This window comes from Bos javanicus, chromosome 14, assembly GCF_032452875.1.
Source record: "Bos javanicus breed banteng chromosome 14, ARS-OSU_banteng_1.0, whole genome shotgun sequence".
Taxonomy (NCBI): domain Eukaryota; kingdom Metazoa; phylum Chordata; class Mammalia; order Artiodactyla; family Bovidae; genus Bos; species Bos javanicus.
Window position 1 is genome coordinate 61,389,371 of NC_083881.1, and position 21,931 is coordinate 61,411,301.

Sequence of the window (21,931 nt, forward strand, 5' to 3'; positions counted from 1 at the left end):
GAAAAGCAGCTGGCTCCAAGGGAACAGTCATCAATCATATGATGGTAGCACGGGGGGTGGGGTGGGGTGAGTTGGGAGTGGACCCGTGGGAAGTCTTTCTAGTCTTAATGAAGTCCCAGGCCAACCACATTCATCAGCAATCGGTGAGTTAATATACCATATTTGTTTTTCTCTTTCTGACTTACTTCACTCTGTATAACAGCCTCGGGATATTGTTGTATAGCACAGGTACTCTGATGATCTAGAGGAGTGGGGTGAGGGGAGTGGAGAGAGGCTATATATGTGTACTTGTGGCTGATTTGTGTTGTTGTAGGACAAAAACCATCAAAATTTGTAAAGTGATTTTCCTCCAATTAAAAAATCAATTAAAAACCAATCCATGAGTACATGCTAGGTGCACACTCCTGAAGCAGGCTCAGGGGACAATGGAAGAATACAAAAGAGAATAAGAAGGTCTCTGCCCTGCTGCTGCTGCCGCTAAGTCGCTTCAGTCGTGTCCGACTCTGTGCAACCCCATAGATGGCAGCCCATCAGGCTCCTCCATCCCTGGGATTCTCCAGGCAAGAATATGGAGTGGGCTGCCATTTCCTTCTCCAATGCATGCATGCCTGCTAAGTTGCTTCAGTCGTGTCTGACTCTGTGCAACCCTGTGGACAGCAGCCCACCAGGCTCCTCCGTCCATAGGATTCTCTAGGCAAGAATACTAGAGTGGGTTGCCATTTCCTTCTCCATCTCTGTCCTGAGAGTCTTCTAATCAAATTGGTTACCCTGCAGACCCTTAGGTGAACAGCGAGTCTTGCAATTCTTCATCTACATAAGGTAGCAGCTAATATATACATGCAATTGTGGAAATCACCACACACACACACACCCCCACCCCTAAATTGCTACTTTGCTTCCTTTTCCCAGGTTCAAACTAGAACATGCATCAAAGGAGGCCCCTTCTACAGGGTCTTCCTCTCTTGTTGTCCTAAATGCGCCTTTTTTTTTTCCCTCTCTCTCCTTTTAACATCATGTTTTTGTTTCTCTAAGAGAAACTCACATTTCCTTTCCAAACTCTCCTCATGGATCTTACATTACCACCACCAGGAGAGATTCTGGGTTGGTTTCATCCTCCTTTCGGGATTATGCCCCCCCACCCCCGCCTCTGGTCACATCCACATCTCTGAGGCTCCAGCTACCTTTCCTGGACCATGCCAAGCCTTGCTGACAATTAGACACTGGAGAGAGGAGGGGGCTGGGAGCAAAGAAAGGAGAGGCTACCTAGCCGAGAACCAGTCTAGGCATCGGCTAATTTGTTTGTCAAGGTCTGGCTACTCTGCCGAGAATAATAAAGCAAACCCAAAAAGATGAAGCTTCTGAGGATGTGAAGGCTCCACTGGGAGGCCGGCCACAGACCAGTTTCGTGTGCCCAGAGCTACATCCATATTCACTTCTCTACCTTAGCTGAATACTTGAGACAGCTCTGGAGGAGAAAACAGGAGTCCTCAGCCTGAAGAAATGTGTTGGAGAGTCATGTCTGGAGGTGGCCCTGAGCTCCTGAGCAATTCATTGGCAGGAGAGAACAAGCAGCTACAGAGCTCCCCATGTGTTGTCTGCTGGGCTCAGGGAGGGGTGGGGAGGAGACAGCCGATGATCTATCAGCTGCTCTTCAGTCAAAAAGGTCCCAGGTGACTGGAGCAAATCAAGGTTTAATAGAGAAAGAAAGAGCGCCCCACTGAGACAGTTCCGACTCGTGAAGCATCACTTCTGTCACATTCTTTCTGCCAGTTATCACCTATTAACACCAGGCATGAGACAGAGGCCAGCGGGAACTGAAAGAAAGATGTGGTTGGTCTGATGGGGCGTGGATTGGAGCAGGGCTCCGAATGCGAGGTGCGGCTGCTCATAGGCGTCAGCTGCCCCATCACCCTTCGGAAAGCGATCTGAACTGTGGGATCACGTCTGCGTTAAATCGAGTAGGGAGGAGAAGGGGACGACAGAGGATGAGATGGTTGGATGGCATCACCGACTCGATGGACATGGGTTTGGGCGGACTCCGGGAGTTGGTGATGGACAGGGAGGCCTGGAGTCCTGCGGTTCATGGGGTCTCAAAGAGTCCAACATGACTGAGCGACTGAACTGAGCTGAACTACCATCCCCTATCAGTGACCTTTCATTTCCTTCGCAGCACCATTTCGAATCCGTAAGGCTTTGTTCATTTACCCTGTATTATCTGCCTCCCCAGGCTCAGTGCCATTAAAATCGGCAGCTGCCTCTTCCTCTCCTGGACCCTTGGCATCAGAACAGTGCCTGGCAGGCACCCAGACAGCACTCAGTGGGTGAGCATCAGATGAATGAATCCAAAACGTTCTTACACAACCCAGTGAGGAAATTTTCCAGACCAGGGGAGGATTGCCTTTAACCCACAAACACGGTCTGTCAGTCTGAACCGGAACACTGAGTAGACATGGGCATGATGACGCATGCTTCATGAACAGGTTCTTCTGGAGAGGGGAAGCTTTAAAAAAGTGCCCAAGAACCATTAGCTGGTGGCCCGATGATGTCCAGGGGAATGCTGTGAAGTACTAACAGGTGGTCTTGGGGGAGCCAAAGGCAGATTGGAAGAGGCCAGTGGATACTGCCTGAGCCAGACACAGAAAACGCAGGAAGCTCTAGCCTGGTGTAGGAGACACGCCAGGAAGAGACGGTGTGTCAAAAGCCCTAGATGGAATAGGAAGAAAATCGTTTTCTCTTTATTTAAAAGATTTATGTATTTGTGTATTTTTTGGCTGTGCTGGGTCTTTGTTACTGTATGCAGGCTTTGTCTAGTTACAGCAGCTCAGTCACTGAGGCACACAAGCTTTAGTTGCTCTCTGGCATGTGGGATCTTCCAGGACCAGGGATCGAACTGCCGTCCCTTGCACTGGCAGGCAGATTCTTAACCACTAGACCACCAGGGAAGCCCAATCTTTTTTTTTTTTTTTTTAAGCAGATTCTACTTTTTTTTTTAAGCAGATTTTTTTTAGATTTTTTTTTTTTTAAAGCAGATTCTGTTGACACAGCTCTCAGCTGTGTCAACAGAAGCTTCAATCAGAAGTGGGCCTGTCTTGTAAGCTGACACCTTTGGTAGAAACCTTTGCCCTTGAGGAAGTCAGGACAACTTGTAGCTGGTGAGGTCTCAGGAAAGGAAGACCACTGATACACTTCAGTAATTGTCTGAAGCTTAAAACTGAAGCTATCTGCTCCTTGATCTTATTTTGGAAATACTTAGTACACAGCGTTGTTCACTGAATCTGAAAACACAAAAGCTGTGTGTTGGGCTTGTCAGTGTGTGCCATCCCCCGCCTCCCCCCGCTGTGTTGGTCCTATTGCTCAGATGTGTGGTCCTTACTCCCAGCGACACAGTTTTCAGTACGGCTGGAGCCTAGGGAGGGTGGGCTCTACCCGGCCCCCTTTTAACTACCACACAGTGGGGAGAGCTCTCCTGAAGCACCCGAGGCTCCATGCTTATCTGTACAGTGGAGACAACAATACCCACACTGTGAGGATCGAGGATATGACGAGGTGCTTAGACCCCAGGCTGCATGTAGAAGACCTAAGAAAGATGGGACTAAGCACAGCTTACTGGCCTTACATTCTTATGGTCCCCAACTGGAACTCATCTGCTGCCAGTTAGCATGTTAAGTGATATAACCACTTTTGGAAAACTGTGTCAGTATCTGTTAAAGTCAAATATGTACCCATCCTATGAGCCAGGAATTCTACTTCTGGGTATATACCCCAGGGAAGGGAATGTCTACCAAAGGGCACAAGCATGTTAACAGTTGGGACTTCCCTGGTGGTCCAGTGGTTAAAACTCCCAGCTCCCAGTGCAGGGGACACAGGTTCAATCCCTGGTCAGGGAACTAAGATCACACATACCACACGATGTGGACAAAAAGAAAAAAAGAATACAAAAAAGACTAAATATATGTGTATATATGTAACATTCACTTTAAGCAACTATCAGTCAGTCCAGTTCAGTCGCTCAGTCGTGTCCGACTCTTTGCGACCCCATGAACTGCAGCACGTCAGGCCTCCCTGTCCATCACCAACTCCCAGAGTTCACTCAAACTCACGTCCATCGAGTCGGTGATGCCATCCAACCATCTCATCCTCTGTTATCCCCTTCTCCTCCTGACCCCAATCCCTCCCAGCATCAGAGTCTTTTCCAGTGAGTCAACACTTCGCATGAGGTGGCCTAAGTACTGGAGTTTCAGCTTTAGCATCATTCCTTCCAAAGAACACCCAGGACTGATCTCCTTTAGAATGGACTGGTTGGATCTCCTTGCAGTCCAAGGGATTCTCAAGAGTCTTCTACAACACCACAGTTCAAAAGCATCAATTCTTCAGCCCTCAGCCTTCTTCACAGTCCAACTCTCACATCCATACATGACCACTGGAAAAACCATAGCCTTGACTAGACGGACCTTTGTTGGCAAAGTAACGTCTCTGCTTTTGAATATGCTATCTAGGTTGGTCATAACTTTCCTTCCAAGGAGTAAGCGTCTTTTTTAATTTCATGGCTGCAATCACCTTTGCTCTAATAAAAATTAATTTTAAAAAAGAACATTAACAGCTGTATTGTTCACAACAGCCCTAAACTGGAAACAACCCAAATGTCCTTCAAGTACGAGTTAAATTGTGGTGTATTCATTTAACGGAATATACATGGCAGTGGAGATGAGGAAATTTTTGCAACTCACAGCACCATGGATAATTCCCACTAGCATAATGCTGAACGAAAGAAGCTGGACCCAAAAGAGCACATACTATATGATTCCATTTATAAAAGTCAAAAATAAACAAAACTGATCTCTAATGCTAGATGTCGGAGAGTGGTTATGTTACGGGGTGGATGGTGACAGGCACATCCGAGTCCCTATGGTGAGGGGCACACAGGATACTTGGAGTAATGATGCTGTTCTGTGTCTCCTTACAGATGATGGTTACATGTGTGTGTCGCCTTATTAAAATTCATCGCACTTAGGACTGACTTGAGCATTTTTCTATACATATGCTGCATGTAGTAGATTGCTAATCCTTTACTGTCTATCCACTGCAGACAGACTCCACTTCCTTGTCTTGCTGATGTTGGGTTTGTCTGTGTGACTTACTTTGACCAATAGGAGGTTGGAGGGTCTGATGGGAGCAGTGACATGAAATGGGTTTGCCCTCTTGGGTTTCCCACAGGCATAATAAATCCCAGACAGCTGCTGCTCTTTTAGCCTGATTCCCAGAATAATATACATGGAACAGACTAAGCTAGACCTGGAGCCTGAAGTCAGGTCTAGCCATTCAAGTTGTGGTTGATTGAGAGGAGAAAGATTCCTGTTTTAAGTCACTGAATGTTGACTTGCTTTGTCATGCAGCATTATTGTGGCAATAGCTGACTAATACATTATTCTTCAACAAAAAAAGGACTTTAAGATCTATCTGCTCTATTTTTCTTATAGTCACTTGTTTCAATTTAATGTTACTGACACCCATCTCTAGCACTTATCAGACCTATTCATGTCATCGATCAAGTGAATTTCAGTTTCCTTGTCTATAAAATGGGATGATGCTTTACACACTCTTTACACACTCTTGGGTGGAATGAATGAGCCAGTAGACCTAAAGCGTGCGTGCTCAGTCGTGTCTGACTCTTTGTGACCACATGGAGTATAGCCCACCAGGCTCCTCTGTCCTTGGGATTCTCCAGGCAAGAACACTGGAGTGGGTTGTCATTTCTTCCTCCAGGAGATCTTCCTGACCCAGGGATCAAACCTACATTTCCTGCACTGGCAGGTGGATTCTTTACCACTGAGCCACCTGAGAAGCCCAGAAGACCTAAAAGCACTGTATAAACTGCACAACACAATTTTAAAGTGATGGATTTTAAAGTGAAGGCACACTCACACCGGGCGAAGCTGCTTCCTCCCTTTGGTGCTCATCTTGGCTCAAAAGGCGAGGGTGCGGTGTGGGGAGCAGGCTGGGGAACAAAAGTCAGGGCCTGACCGAGAGCAGTGACTGAGCTTCTGGGCGTCGTTCTGTGGGACCCAGACTGCCTTGGGAGATGGCAATGATGCTTGGGCCTCTAGAAGGTCAGCTTATGCACAAAGAAAGCAGACCATACAGGACCCCAGGAAGGCCACCGCTGCCCTCAAATCTACTCACCAGACAGGACCCTCTGTGTGTCTGAAGAACTACCATCAGTGTTTCCTTTCTCAGGGTTGTGGTGCTGGGTGTCTCACCAGCCTCTGTTGAATCCTTACTGCCTTTCTCACCGCACTTCTCAGTTCCCAAAGAGCAGGCCCGTCTGTTCTCTCATTTTGGTATCATTTCCATTGTGTGGATAAGGATCCTGAGACTCTGGGAGACTGAGTGATTTCTGCAAAGCCACTTAGTCCAGGAGTATTGGAGCTCAACTTGCAACAGGTTTTCTGACCAAAGCTTAGAAAGGCAACTCACTGATGTGGGCAAGAATTCTATCATTAGATAATCCAGTTGGATCTTCAGACATCCAATAGATGGCACTGGCCTGAGGGATAGGACCAGTAAGTTTTGACAGGGGAGACGGGAAAGACAGGTATTGAGTGAGCAGGTAAGTAGCGGACTTTGAAGTGGGTTATGGGGGATGGTGAGGAAGTGAGAGGGAGGAATGGAGTTGGGGGCAAGGGAGGAAAGACTGCAGACCCCCATGCTGGTCTGCTAAGGAGCAGTCAGGAGCAGCAGCAGGAAGAGTCCTTCCCAAGAACGGCTCTGAGAGAAAAGAAAGAATCAGAAAGGATGCCAGCTAGGTCCAGGGACTCTGCAGCCCCACTCCATCTCCAATAGCAACAGTGTGGGGGGGTGCCGTCACCACATCATACAACAGGATCCCCCCGGGGGACCCTTCTGCTGTCCGCCTGGCTGGAGGGTGAGGTAAGACTCCAGGCTTGTCTCCTACATGCTGGGCTCTGGTCTTGTTCCCTGCCAAGCCCTGTGACGCCGACTGCCTGGCGTGAGACTAGTTCCTGCAACCAGTACAGTCCTCACTATCAAGATGAGACAGCAAAGGAGACCCTTGAACAAAGCTGTATTTAAACAAACACACACTTCCTCTAGAGCCCAAATATCAAGGATCCATTTCCGCTCATTCAACCAAACACAGCAGCCCTCAAGGCAGGGGGTGGGAGGTGGGGCCCTGCTGTTTTCTTTGCAACGATTTTCACACGGGTGGGTGGAGAATTTCCTTTGGCAAGGTGAGCCATCACGGCCGCTTCCGTGGGTGCAGTCTCAGCATGGCTCTGCCCGAAAGCAACCTTCTCGTCCGTTCCGCGGCTGTGACCTACCTCTGCGGTCTGGAGGCCGTTCTGTTTCTGGGTCAGGGGGCCTGAGCTGAGGCTCTGAGGATTCGGGCACTGGGTCCCACAGCTCATCTTCTTCTCTGGGTTGGATATTCCACTCGGGGCTGTCGATCGGGGCATGCCGTTGGAGGTCATGCCATCTTCCAGCACACCTTCGGGGAGGGAAGCAGAACATGGGACTAGAGTCTTGCCCATGGCAGTTGCTGCAAACAATCCCCAAGACAGCAGAAATGAAGAAATAAATGTCACCTAGAAATCCCATCATGCAGAGCTACATTTTCTGTAAGAACCCGTGTGGGTTTTTTCCTCTTCTTTTTTAAAAAAATTTAAAAAATAATTTTTGACCACAAGACCATGTGCAGTCTTATTTCCCTGACCAGGGATCGAACCTGTAACCCCCGTGTGTTGAAAGCCCGTAGTCTTAACCACCAGGCAAGTCCCTGTTTTTACAAAACTGAGACTTTAAAATAACTTTGTAACCTCAAATTATTACTTAATAATACATCATTGACATTTTCCCACACCCTTAAGTATTCTGCCATACACCTTGGATATGTCACTATTTATTTAACTAATGCCCTCTAATTGGATATTTATTTTTACCTTTTCATATCAAATGTTACAGTGATGAAAGCCAGTGGGGCTAAAGTTTTATTCTTAATTATCTCCTAGGATAAATTCCTAGAGGTGAGATTACTAGTTTGAAGGTAACACATTGTTTTTTTACATAATTCCATTTCAAGGTGTTGGACTGAGTATGTGGTTCCTCCCAGGGAAGGCCAAGAAATGACAGAATGAAGTTTAAATATGGCCTCAGTGAAAAGCAAGAGGGTGGAATTCCCTGGTGGTCCAGTGGTTAGGACTCCGAGCTGTCACTGCTGAGGGCGAGGGTTCAATCCCTGGTCAGTCAGGGAACTAAGATCCCACAAGTTGTGTGGGGAGGCCACAAAAAAAGGAAAAAGAAAAACAAGAGGAGGACTACAGAGAGGAATTCATGGATAAAGAGTATTTAATTGAAAAGACAAAAGTGGTCCAGGGAGCACTGGGGGTGGGGGTGGCAAGGGGGAGACAGGAAGACAGCAGAGGCTGTGATGACCACAGGGAGGCCAAGGGCAGCCGGGCAGGCCAGTCATTCTACTCCTCCAAGGCCAGTCGGCAATGACAGAGCGGTCTGTGAGGGTAGGACACTGTGATACAAAAAGAAACATATATTTGGTCTTCATCCCCAGTTCCCGGCACAGAGCTCCTAAAACCCTTGTCATTTCCCGAGTAATAACGCGGGATAGCAGCACCTTCGGTGACAGCATTTTGTATTTGCTCACATTTCATGACACAGAGCTCCCAAATTCCTTGGAATTTCATGAGTGACAGGAAAGAGAGGAGCACTATTTGTTATAAGGAGGCAACTCCTGGTGGCCCCCTAGGTCAGGGTGAGGGCTGGTTGCCAGGAAGACCTGACCTTGAGTAGGAACTTGGAACTTTCAGCCCCACCTTCCAACCTCTGGTGAGGGGAGAGGGACTGGAGACTTGAGTTAGTAACTGATGATGCCTACATGATTAAACCTCCCTAAACATCCCTTTGTGACAGCGTTTGGGGGAGCTTCCAAGTTGGTGAAAGCATACAGATGCTGGGAGGGTGGCAACTGCAACTCCACAGCTCAGATCCTGTGCTTAGAACTCTTTCAGATTCTGCCCTGTGTACCTCTTTATCCAGCTGTTCATTTGGATCATTCATAATATCCTTTACAAATAAAATGTAAACATAAGATATATGCCTATTGGCTAATTGTGTGTGTGTGTTTAAATTTTCGAGTCATTTGCCTGTCTTACTTTTGGGGTGTTGGGGTGTTACTTTGGGGTCTTACTTTTGGGGTGTTTGCTTTCAAACTTAAGGAAAATAAACAAAGTCCTTTCCCAGAGTGTTGAGAAATCTGACATGAGGCAGGCATCAGAAGCCGTGTATCGGATACACTAAGAGAGGGTGGGCAGAGCTGAGGAGGCTGCAGTCTCCGTGCAGCTAAGGGAGGGACCTGAAGGACACACACGTCCACATGCCCCCCACCTGCTCTGCAAAGTGCTAGGAGGCTCCTGACCATGCCCACAGGATAGAAATCCGCATTCAAAACACTGTTAGTCAAAATGGAAGATGCCTGATCGAAAGTTTCCTGACTGGCAGGCACTCTGGATAAGGTCCAGATGTGTCGAGAAATGGCTGGATTCCTTCAGCTGGGCTCACTCCAAATCTTTGTGCTCCTCTTCCTCCACCAGCTGGCAGCCTGCCCCCCTTCTCTTCCCATCCTCCCTCCATCCTGCACCAGCAGTGCTTCAAATGCATATGTAGACACCCCAGCATACATATTCAATCTCCATCCCCACTGCCCCCTGCAAACAGCTGCCCCTTGGCCTAGGGAAATGCAAACCGGGAGAATGACTCAGGTGAAGAGGCCCATGAAGACCCTGGAAGCAGGTCTGTGTGATTTGGACGGGTAATTCCAGGATCCTGACACCCACAGAAGAGTCTAAAGCAGAGCTTTTTATCATGGTCCACTGTTGTTACTGGTCTGCTGTGGGATAACTATAAGAACTGAACACAAGCATTTGGAAATGTACAGATGTGAGAGCTGGACCATAAAGATGGCTGAGCATGGAAGAATTGATGCTTTCGAATTGTGGTGCCAGAGAAGACTCTTGATAGTCCCCTGGACTGTAAGGAGATGAAACCAGTCAATCCTAAAGGAAATCAACCCTGAATATTCATTGGAAGGACTGATGCTGAAGCTGAGGCTGAACCTCCAATACTTTGGCCACCTGATGTGTAAAGCCGACTCAATGGAAAAGACCCTGATGCTGGAAAAGATTGGGGGCAGGAGGAGAAGAGGATGACAGAGGATGAGATGGTTGGATGGCATCACCGACTCAATGGACATGAACTTGAGCAAGCTCCGGGGGATAGTGAGGGACAGGGGAGCCTGGCATGCTGCAGTCCATGGGGTCTCAAAGAATTGGACACACTGGGCGACTGAACAACAACAACAAATGACAATCTGACATCACTGGAACCTCCAAGGGTGAACCTGTCCGACTGAACTTATCTGGCTGAAGAGAGTATAGACCAGTTTCAGTGTTGTCAAACTCACGAGGTGAGTCACAATTGCTGCAAGCTGGGTGTTAATCATATACATAGGACCATTTATTTGTCTGTGATGGACTGGGAAAAAGAAAAGCAACTGGCCAAGAGCAGACAGTGGAGACCACAGAAGCCGAGAGGCAACAGGAAGTGGGACCAAGCACAAGGCAGAGCTCCAAGCTCCTGGCACATGTTCTACTGTTTCATAGTATTTCACTTACAAAACGCAAATTTAGACAAAACTATTAAGAATTTCAGGATGGCACCTGCAGGGCACTAAATCGTATGCACAGGCCCCTTCTGAGCCTGGCAGGCCCTGTGGGGCTGCCCTGGTGGCACACCCAGGAAGCCAGTCCTGACAACAGGCAGATCGAGGCAGAGCTGCTGTGGCTGCGGTGCATATGGTCAGCCCTACCCTCTCAGCGGCCCCTTGACTCCCTGGGTGTCTCTGCTGAGACTCACGACTCCTAGAAACATGGCCATTCATTTGGTCTAGTGTTTTCAGTTTTCATTGGTGGCTGAACAAAAGTTAGAGCTCCTTCTTAATCCCCAGTCTAGGGACTTCCTCAACGCTTAAATGAGAAGAATAATTCCCACTTCCTGGGCTATTGTAAGGGCTAAACGAGACAACATATATTAAGGTTCTAATATGTTTGCCACATGGGCTTCCCAGGTGGCTCAAAGGGTAAAGAATCTGCCTGCAATGCTGGAGATGCAGCAGATGTGAGTTTGATTCCCAGGTTGGGAAGATTCCCTGGAGGAGGGCATAGCAACCCACTCCAGTATTTTTTTCCTGGAGAATCCACATGGACAGAGGAGCCTGGTGGGCTACAGTCCATAGGGTCGCAAAGAGTCAGACACGACTGAAGTGATTGAGCATGCATGTCACTTTGCACTTATTATTATTTAAGGTCCAGCACCAGCTGCCTTGACTCCTCAGGTGCCCCCCTCTATTAGCCATATTAATTACATTCTTGATCTATGAGTCACACAAGCAGGGCCTATGAAGAGCTCAATGACTGGCCCGCTGAGCCTGATGCATGTGTGTGCGTGTGTGTGTGTGCTCAGTTGTTCAGTTGTATCTGACTCTTTGCGACACCATGGACAGTAGCCCACCAGGATCCTCTGTCCATGGAATTTTCCAGACAAGAATACTGGAGGGGGTTGCCACTTCCTGCTCCAGCGGATCTTCCCAACCCAGGGATTGAACCCGTATCTCCTTCACTGGCTGGCAGACTCTACCACCAAGCCACCTGGGAAGCCCATACTGAACTTGATGAACAAGAAAATCTCTGATCATAAGCAGTGAAACAGGGCCAAGCTTGGGCCTGGCATTGCCAGTGAGCAGGACCATCTGCTCAGTGTGGTCAAGAGGTCACTGCAGGGGGTCAAGAATACGGAGTCATTTACTGTTACTTCTGCCTACAATCGATCAGGTGGTTTCACTGCGTGGATTTAATTTTATGTGTCTAGTTCCAAAAAGAATAAGACTCAATATTAGAAAACCTGTCAAATATAAAAGTGCACAAGGGGAAAAGAATTTTTGCCTCATCATGCAGAGATAACAAGGAGGTGATGTCCTTCTGACAGATGCTACTGGTGCCCCCACCCAGGTTCAGTCATCTGACCCCAGCTGTGGTGCATGCTGGTGGCCAATAGCTCATGCCTGCCCCCTTCTCCTAAGGCCTGTCCTTGGCCAAAGGAGGCCCCCTCACTGGGAGAGGCTTGGTTGATTATGTCAGGTATAGCCCATGGCCAATAAACAGTGTGTAGCGGTGTGTGTATAAGAGCCCAGCTGAGCAGGATAATTTCTACAAAACAACTTTTCTCCAAAGTAACTCAGGGGAGGAAGCTGGGACTAGGCTCATCCTGAAACTAATACATCTTTGCCTAGCTCCCTTCCCTGGCCCATCCTGCTTTCCGGGCTCCCCTCCTCATATGGTTCTCCCAGGAGTATCTCCAGGAGTCAGTTGCATACAAACCCCATCTCAGGCTCTGCTTCAAGGAACCAAACCTAAGACAGCATATATACCCTGCATGCTCAATATATTCTTTCTGCCTCATCACACTGATCTTCCCCTCATCTTTACCCTGTTCCAAGCCTAGAACTCTGATTTGAAAAGCGTCATATTCACAGGCTCCCTTGCCCACTGGCTTCTAGTTGGGTTTGCTGGTGGGCATCACTAGCTATTGAGCTGGGGTCTCTGCAGTAGCACACTGAGGCAGGGTCTTTACTCTCCTAGCTCCCTTCCAGTAGAGTTTCCATGGGTGCCCTGTGTCCTCTACACACTCCTCCACCAGAAAAGGGTATAGAATCAAGAAAAGCCAGAGAGACTGTGCCATTAGGAGGCTCCTGGTGGCTTCAAGGGGAGCTCAGAGGAGTGATGGTAAGAGAGAACAGATGGTAAGCTGTTGAGTAGGGAGTTACAGACGCTCCATCAGTCAGAGCGCATAGCTGCAAGCAACAAAAATTGACGTCAGTGAATTAAAGTTGAAAAGTGATTCATTTAAATAATCTGAGAAGCTCACAGAATATCTGGAAGGGCTGGAAACTGAGACACAGAGGCTGTCAATCAAGGAACAATGTCCCAAATCCTTCTATGGAGCTTGTCCTAGCAGCCCCTGGGCCCTGGAAACTCACCTTGGCATTGTTGCCACAGTTACACTGAAAAACTATTGTTTGTTTTTCTGAAATTCAAGTTAACCAGGTGTCTTGAATTTTATCTGGCAACCCTACAGGGTGTCAAGTGACCCAGACTGGGGGGACACTGTTGTGAAAGTTGCATTGTACTAGACCCCGAGCTTCATCCGCATCCCTACTCCAGGCCAGCCCTTTTCTACCTGGGACCTGGGGAGTGAACCTTATTTTGTAGGAAAAGAAACTGACGTTTAACTCTGGTTCTGTATATTTCCAAAGCTGGTGATCTCAGCAAGTATTCATTCACATTACCTTTGAGGAAAAGCTCCCAAGGAGGCAGTTCTCAAATTTTAGTGTTTGTGAGAGCCACCTAAGTGAAAGAAAAAGTCACTCAGTTGTGTCCGACTCTTTACAGTCCATGGAATTCTCCAGGCCAGAATACTGGAGTGGGGAGCCTTTCCCTTCTCCAGGAGATCTTCCCAACCCAGGGATCGAACCCAGGTCTCCTGTATTGCAGGAGGATTCTTTACCAGCTGAGCCACAAGGGAAGCCCAAGAGAGCCACCTAAAGTCCCTGTTAAAATACAGGTCCTTACATCCACCCCCCATCCAGAACTTCTGAGTCATTGGGGGCTCCGGAATATACATTTTAACAAGTTCTTTCCATCCTTCCCCCACCTCCAGTGATTCTGAGGCAAGGAATTCTAAAGACTACACTTCTACGCTCCTGGCATAGAGATCAACACTCCTAGTAGTTTTGAAGGTTCACTGAAAAATGCCTACCTCCATTTCTTTCCACAGTGAATTCTGTAGCAGTAAATTGAGGGACATTTGTGTGCCCCTGGGGTATGTCCTTTTTGGACACCCTTCACAAAATGTTCATTCCATCCAGAAGACAAGCCAAATCACTGACTTTGCCAGAAGAGGGGAAACAGCTGTGTCTAAAGCTGGATGACAAATTGCAACCCGGGACTTCTTGCCAGTTTCTTGCTATTTTTGGAAATGGAAATGGGAGAGGGGCAGAGCATAGAAGTTAAAAAAGATAGCCGGGAACTTGTGGGGAGCAGGACAAAGGGCCATTTCTCCTTAACCCTTGTTAAAGGTGATCACAGATTTCAGTCACTGAAACCACCTGCAAGTCATTCCCTCAACGCTCAGAATCCAAAATGTTGAGTCATTAGCAGTCTGTTTGGGAAGAATCTTCTAAAGTCACATCAGATAAAATTCTGGCTCACCAAACACTATCTGGGCTCAGGCTCTGAATACGTGGCTGATAATAAGTCTGTCTGAACTGAGTTATAAGTTAAATAAACTGCAACTACTGAGAATTTGTTTCCTCAATTTTTCAAAATGAACTAGAATAGGAAGGTGTCTGTCATTTCTTCATCCTTGTGGGTAATTTTTGATTACACACATGACGTGTAAGAAGCTTATATGTGACTTTTGGAAAATATTTATTTATTTATTTGGCTGCTCAGGTTGCGGCAGGCAGGAGTTTTCGTTGCAACACATGGAACTCTCTAGTTGTGGTTCGAGGGCTTAGTTGCTCCCAAGCCTGTGGGATCTTAACTCTCCGACCAAGGATTGAACCGGAGTCACCTGCATTGTAAGGCAGATTCTTAACCACAGGGAAGTCCCTACATGTGACTTTTTGTGTGACTGGTATAAGAAAATCCTTAAAAATGTTTAGCAACCCTTACAATTACTGTCAGTTGATTTTGGGGAAGGATGGGGAAAGAATTGCTTTTTCAAGTGTATGGGATAACTGAATATCTACACAAAAAAGACTGAAATTGAACCCTGTTTCTCACGATATACAAAAGTTAACCCAAAGTGGATCAAAGATCTAAATGTAATCGCTTAAACTATTAAACACTTAAAAGAAAACATTGATGTAAATTTTCACGACCTTGGATTAGGCAATGGTATCTTAAAAATGACCCCAAAAGCAACAAGAATAAAATGTAGATACATTACAGACCATCAAAATTTTAAACTTTTGTGCTTCAAAGGATACCATGTGTAAAGTGAGAGGACAATTCACTGAACAGGGGAACAATTTTTGAAATTAGATATCTGGTAAGGGAGTCTTACTACCCAAAACGTACACAACTCAACAATAAAAAGACATACAGCTCAATTAAAACACAGGTAAAGGAGGTGAATAGACAGTTCTCCAAAAAAGATACACTAACAGTTAATAAGCACATGAAAAGATGTTCAAGGACACTAGTTAACAGCAAAATACAAATCAAAACCACAATATCACTTCAAACCCAATGGAATGGCTATAAAAAAAGACAAATAATGACAACTTTTGATGAAGGTGTGGAGAATTTAGAACACTTTTATACTGCTAGTGGGAACATAAAATGGTCCAGTCACTTTAGAAATCAGTCTGGCCGATCCTCCGAAGGTTAGACATAGTTGCCACAGACCCAGAAATTCCAGTCTTAAGTATACCCCCAAGAGAAATGAAAACCTATATCCACACAAAGACTTGTACATGAATGTTCATAGCAGCATTATACCAGCCCCAAAGTGGAAATACCCTAAATATCCACCAGCTGATGGATGAATAAAATATGGTTTATACCTACAGTAGACGGCACCCCACTCCAGTACTCTTGCCTGGAAAATCCCATGGATGGAGGAGCCTGGTAGGCTGCAGTCCAAGGGGTCGCTGAGGGTCGGACACGACTGAGCGACTTCACTTTCACTTTTCACTTTCATGCATTGGAGAAGGAAATGGCAACCCACTCCAGTGTTCTTGCCTGGAGAATCCCAGGGATGGGGGAGCCTGGTGGGCTGCCGTCTATGGGGTCACACAAGGTCGGACACGACTGAAGCGACTTAGCAGCAGCAGCAGCAGACTATTACTTAGCAGTAAACACAATGAAATATTGAGACAAGGTGCAACATTCATAAACCTTGAAAACATTATGCTAAGTGAAAGAAGCCAGTTACAGAAGGCCACATATGGTATGATTCCATTTATGTGAAAAGATCAGAAAAGAGGCAAATCTATAGACAGAAATGTAGATTAGTGGTTGCCTGGAGCTGGGGAGGTTGGAGGGGCAATGAGGAGTGCCTGTTAATAGATACAGGATTCTTTTTAAGTGATGAAAATGTTCTAAAATTGTGGGGACAGCTGCAGAGTTCTGAGAATATATGAACAGCCATTTAATTGTACACTTGAAATAGGTGAATTGTATGGTATGTGAATTATAGCTCAATGAAGCTGTAATTTAAAAAATGGTGAGCAACACATTTTAGAATGGTATATCGTCTTGAGAAAACACAGCATGTTTGGATTTGAACAGCAACAGTCAGGGAGAGAGACTGAACGATGGACTTCAGGTCCATGAGGATGCCTGCAGTACTCACTTCACAGTCCCCGAAGGTCATGAGTCCCACCAGGAGAGCCCCGGAGATGGATCTCTAGCCTGTCACACCTGCCCTTGCCTGTGGGGCTTGGTGGTGAAAACGGCTCCCCTCGTCCCCAGCCGTGATACCCAGCAGCGTGCAAGACAGACACCTGCTGAGAGCAGCGGACCCCAAGAAGTAAGGAAAGTCTTATCTGTCCCTGGTGAAATCACCCTTGAATTCTCTCCCCAAAGAGACACTTAGGAGACCACAAACAAGCAATGAACTGGGAGCCTGAATTCTCTCCCCAATGAGACACTCTGCTGCTGCTGCTGCTGCTGCTAAGTCGCTTCAGTCGTGTCCGACTCTGTGCGACCCCATAGATGGCAGCCCACCAGGCTCCCCTGTCCCTGGGATTCTCCAGGCAAGTACACTGGAGTGGGTTGCCATTTCCTTCTCCAATGCATGAAAGTGAAAAGTGAAAGTGAAGTTGCTCAGTCGTATCTGACTCTTAGCGATCCCATGGACTGCAGCCTACCAGGCTCCTCTGCCCATGGAATTTTCCAGGCAAGAGTACTGGAGTGGGTTGCCATCACCTTCTCTGAATGAGACACTCAGGAGACCACAAACAAGCAATAAACTGGGAGGTAGCCAAAAGGAAAACTCACGGTTTCCCTTTTCTTCTCCCTACCAATACCCTTAGAACCTGTCCGTCTTAGCCTCTGCTCTCACTTTGATCCCCTCGGTGGCACCTCCCTTCCTTGAAGCTTCCACCTCTGCTTAGAGATCATTACAGAGTAGATACTCCAGGGAGGGGACGGCCATATCTCTGAGTTAATTACCGCGGGGCTGTCTCGACTCTGTAATAAAAACTCAGCTCTCTCTCCCTTCAAAGAGCTTATTGTTTCGAAGGTACACAATACTGCTATGCTAAGAACATAACAAGGCCATATGCTTTTCCATAGTCTTCCTCCCAAATTGCCCAAAACACTTCTCTGATATTATTCCCTGTCCATTTTGTCTTTCCTTGAAAAATTTTCTATTTTTTGGTCGTTATGAAGTTACAAAGTTATTTTTGTCTGTATCAAAGAAATATTCTTTAATTGAAGTATAGCTGAAGTACAACGCAATATTACATAAGTTACAAATGTACTGAGTAATTATCTTAAACTTTAAAAATGTCTCCCTTGTGTATTAGTTGCTAGGGCCATCACAACAAAGTATCACAGGCTGCCTGGTTTAAAACAATAGAATTCATGACCTAATTTTACCTTAATTACCTCTTTAAAGAGTCTGTCTCCAAATATAATTGTATTCTGAGGTACTGGGGGTTGGGATATCAATATCTCAATTTTGAGGGGACTGTATCACCTCGCTTTTCCTTTTATAAAATAATGTTTCTATTTTGCTTGTATGAGAAATAGATATTTCATATAGAAAATTGACTATATTGGTAAAAAAAAAATAAGAAAATGAAAATTATTCATAATCCCACCAACCAGGGATAGCTGTTAGTTGATGTTTTGCCTACTTTGTCCCCAAACGTGTTTCACTGCTTAGACATACAGCTTTTAACAAATGAGACGAGGCCCTAATCCTGCTCCATTTCCCCCTTACCTATCACCATTTCTACTCAGCCTTATTCCTCCTTCATCTGCTTCTTCCTCTTCATAGATCACTTACACTTTTGTCATCTGTCTTTCAATTAGCCAATCACTTGAAAAATATTCAGTGCCTACTGGGGCTTCCCTGGTGACTCAGATAGTAAAGAATCTGCCTGCAATGCAGGAGATCTGGCTTTGATCCCTGGGTCAGGAAGATCCCCTGGAGGAGGGCATGGCAACCCACTGCAGTATTCTTGCCTGGAGGATTCCATGCACAGAGGAGCTTGGCGGGCTGCAGTCCATGGGGTCGCAGAGAGTGGGACGCAGCTGAGCGACTGACACACAACACAGTGTCTACTGTGTGCCAGGCGCTACGCTGGGTGCTGGGTTACACCTGAGGCTTAGAGCCCAGTAGGGTTGTAGTCTGTCAGCTTAGGCCTCCCCCAGCCCACCTTCCTTTTCTTACCGCCCTCCCCGTCGCTTCTAAGTCCCCCACTTCCACACCACAGGGAATACCAGGGATGGAGGGAAAGATTGAATTCTCATTGGTGGGAGAAGGAAGACAAGAATTTGAACTGGTGTAGACATAATTCTCTATGAGGGATGGAGGGCACGGCAAGGCAGAGGTCGTTTGCAAGACAGTAAGTCACGTATCTGACGCCCCCTTCCTCGCCCACATGGCCTGGTCTGGAGTCCATCGTCCTACTCAGGCTGAAACTGCCTCTTTAGAGAATTGTTCATCTGAGCAACCCCAGGAACCCTGAACAGCTGTGTCATTATAGAACAGGGTGACGAACCGATGCCCCAGAAGGAAATCCTAGGAGTCAGGTGGGACAGGTCCCCTCCAAGGACTGTGACATTCCTTGGCCAAGGCCCTGCCCATCATGGTCCCATTTTTTGGTAAGCAAGCTTGAAAGGGGAGGCTTACTTTGATCGTTTTTTCTTACCCCACATCCTTATGTGTTCAGACAACGTATCGTGCTTGTGGCCTGGCCTTTTTCCACAAAGTCTGCAGATCTAATCAGTCAGGGATTTAAAAACACCCCAGGGGTTACCTCTCACACGGCTCCAAAGGTGGCTGGCTCCATGCTTGTCTCCTCAGCCTGCCCTGGACATCTGCTTAGTTGGTGAAATTGTCCTCAGGGAAGAAGTCTTCCAATGCAATTTTCCTGCCTGTTTTCTTTCTGCCTTGGTTCAGTCACTTTGGGGATGGTTAGCCTGAAGGCAATGGCACCCCACTCCAGTACTCTTGCCTGGAAATTCCCATGGACAGAGGAGCCTGGTAGGCTGCAGTCCATGGGGTCGAGAAGAGTCGGACACGACTGAGCGACTTCACTTTCACTTTTCACTTTCATGCACTGGAGAAGGAAATGGCAACCCACTCCAGTGTTCTTGCCCGGAGAATCCGAGGGACGGGGGAGCCTGGTGGGCTGCCGTCCATTGGGTTGCACAGAGTCGGACACGACTGAAGCGACTTAGAAGCAGCAGCAGCAGCCCTTTAAGGAAGGGGCAGCTGGTTTCTTGCCTTTTTTTTTTTTTTAATTCCTTGACATTTCTAAATTTAGTACAACTAGCTTTTTCAGTAGGCTCTTGTCAGGCCAGCTTTAGCTGGTACTAAATTTTTCTCTTAGGTGGACATTAGACGTTTAGTGATAAAACCTCATTAGATATAAGAAATATATTTGGGTCAATCAGAATCAGGAGATTTAGGTCAACTGAATAGAAATTTTAATTCTTGGAAATTTAAAATTACCCAAAGCAATCAATCAATGCTCTAGCATCTCTGAGCGCCTCCTCTGTGCCTACCAGCACTGGGCTGTCCTTGGAGGATGGAAAAGACCTGCCTGCCTGAATCCTTCCTGCTTCTGTAATTTAACTGGAAATTCAATAGCTTATTTAAGAATTACTGGAAAATAGACCCACGCAAAATTTAAATAACAAGGTATCATTTCTCACCCTTCAGAGTGGCAAAAGTTAAGAAGTCTGATAATATTAAATGTGGAAAGGTGTCAGTAAGTGAATTCTCTCATAAGTTGCTGGTGGGAGTACAAATAGAACTATCTATTTTGGAGGACCACTGGTAGAATTTAGGCAAGTTTAGAATTGTGCACATCATGACTCAGCAATTTCCTTTTTTCTTTCTTTCGCTGGCTGCACCTTGAGGCATGTGGGATTTTAGTTTCCAGAACAGGGATCGAACCCATGACCACTCCCCTCCCACCCCCCACCCCCTGCAGTGGAAGCCTGGATTCTTAACCACTGGGCCTCCAGGGAAGTCCCCCTTGACTCAGCATTTTCAGTCTGAGTCTACTACTCAGGAAGAGTCGGCTGCTACTACTTTCTATCTACTGTAGAAAATCTCTTTACCATGGCACCCAGGCCTGTTGAGGACATTCTTTACACCCCTATAACAGTGAAAAGTGGAATCAACGTAGCCATTCATTAGCTGGATAATTACTAAGTTAACTGTGTTTTACCTACACTGTGAAATTCTATACAGTAATTTAAAAAGCATAAAGATTTATGTAGGTAGAAGTTCAGTATATAATCTCTTTCTTTGCAAGCTCAGTGGTGTTTGATTCTCTGCAACTGCATGGACTGTAGCCTGCCAGGCTCCTCTGTCCACAGAATTTTCCAGGCAAGAATACTGGAGTTGGTTGCCATTTCCTACTCCATCAGTATTTAATAATAAGTGGAATAAAGCAATTAGATGATAAATATGTAAGAATGACAGTTTTTGTATAGGAAAGAAAAAACTATATTACATACTATGCTATCATTGTTATATTTTTGCATGATACATACACACACATGTGTGTAGATACACCATTCATCACTGTTGGGATTTTTTGTTCCAGGTCTGCCTGCTCCACTAGTCTGGTTGTTCCACAAAGCCAAGGATCATACCTGTCTTGTTCATGACAAGATCTGGCATGTATTAGGCATTCAAGAAATGTTTGTTGGAAGAGTCCTGAACCGTTGAGCAGGTTGCCAGAGCTAGAATCATCACTTAGAAAGAAGCTGTCATACAGACCTCTGTGTGTTCAGTGTTTCCTCCTGTGATGGACTGAACAGCTGAAATCCCAAAGAAGCATGTGCAAAGGTGCAACCTGCCAGCGGTTCCCATGACTGTGGTGGTATCAGGAAGTGGAGGAAAGAGCTCACATAAACAGCATAATGATTCCCCAGGAGAGACCTGTTAAAGGCTGCTGGCCACTCACCCCACACCCCTCTTCAGGTTACTGTGACTCCCAGGAGCTCCCAATCAGGGCAGATGTCTTTCCAGGATTTGGGGCTGCATGCAAACCCTAAGTCCACTTGCCCTTTAGGGGCTCATGCTGCAGGAAGGAGGGATGGCTTTCCCTCATCATGAATGTCACGACCCTCTGGCAAGAGCAGTTCTCCCACAAACTCAGCCCAATAAGGTCATCCTGTGCCCAGCTACAGGAAGGGCTGGTGACAGGGCAGTGCAATGCTGCCTAGGGGCTGGCAATGATAAAGTGAGAGGTGAGTCACACTGGCCTTTCCTTTCATTTCTCTACAGATGGCTGCCTCGCTGCAGGAAGGGGAGCTTTGATGGGGGTTGGTGTGGGGCATGGGAAAGGTGCCAAGGCCCTGACCTCTGGGCATTTGAGTCCAGGCTGAAAGGTCTACAGGGTTAACTTTGTGCAGAAGAACCCCCCAGCCTCCACTGATGCTTAAAATTCCTTCCCCAGTATCTCTTATACTATGATTAGCACTAAGGTTTAAATTTTAGTTAGTTCCAGGAGAGAGAGCATGGTAATTGAAATTCACCTCTCTCCGCCTCTCCTAATCTTTTAAAAGCAGAGAGGATTCTTGTACAC

At 46.6% G+C, this 21,931-nt stretch overlaps 1 protein-coding gene across 1 annotated transcript in view; it reads right to left on the reverse strand.

Moving 5' to 3' along the window:
• The window catches only part of BAALC (BAALC binder of MAP3K1 and KLF4), an 87,321-nt gene that overhangs the window by 8,935 nt on the left and 56,455 nt on the right, over positions 1–21,931 (reverse strand). Inside the window, exon 2 of the mRNA XM_061439234.1 lies at positions 7,338–7,504. Coding sequence (XP_061295218.1) covers positions 7,338–7,504 — 167 coding nt within the window. The remainder of the gene's footprint in view (positions 1–7,337; positions 7,505–21,931) is intronic.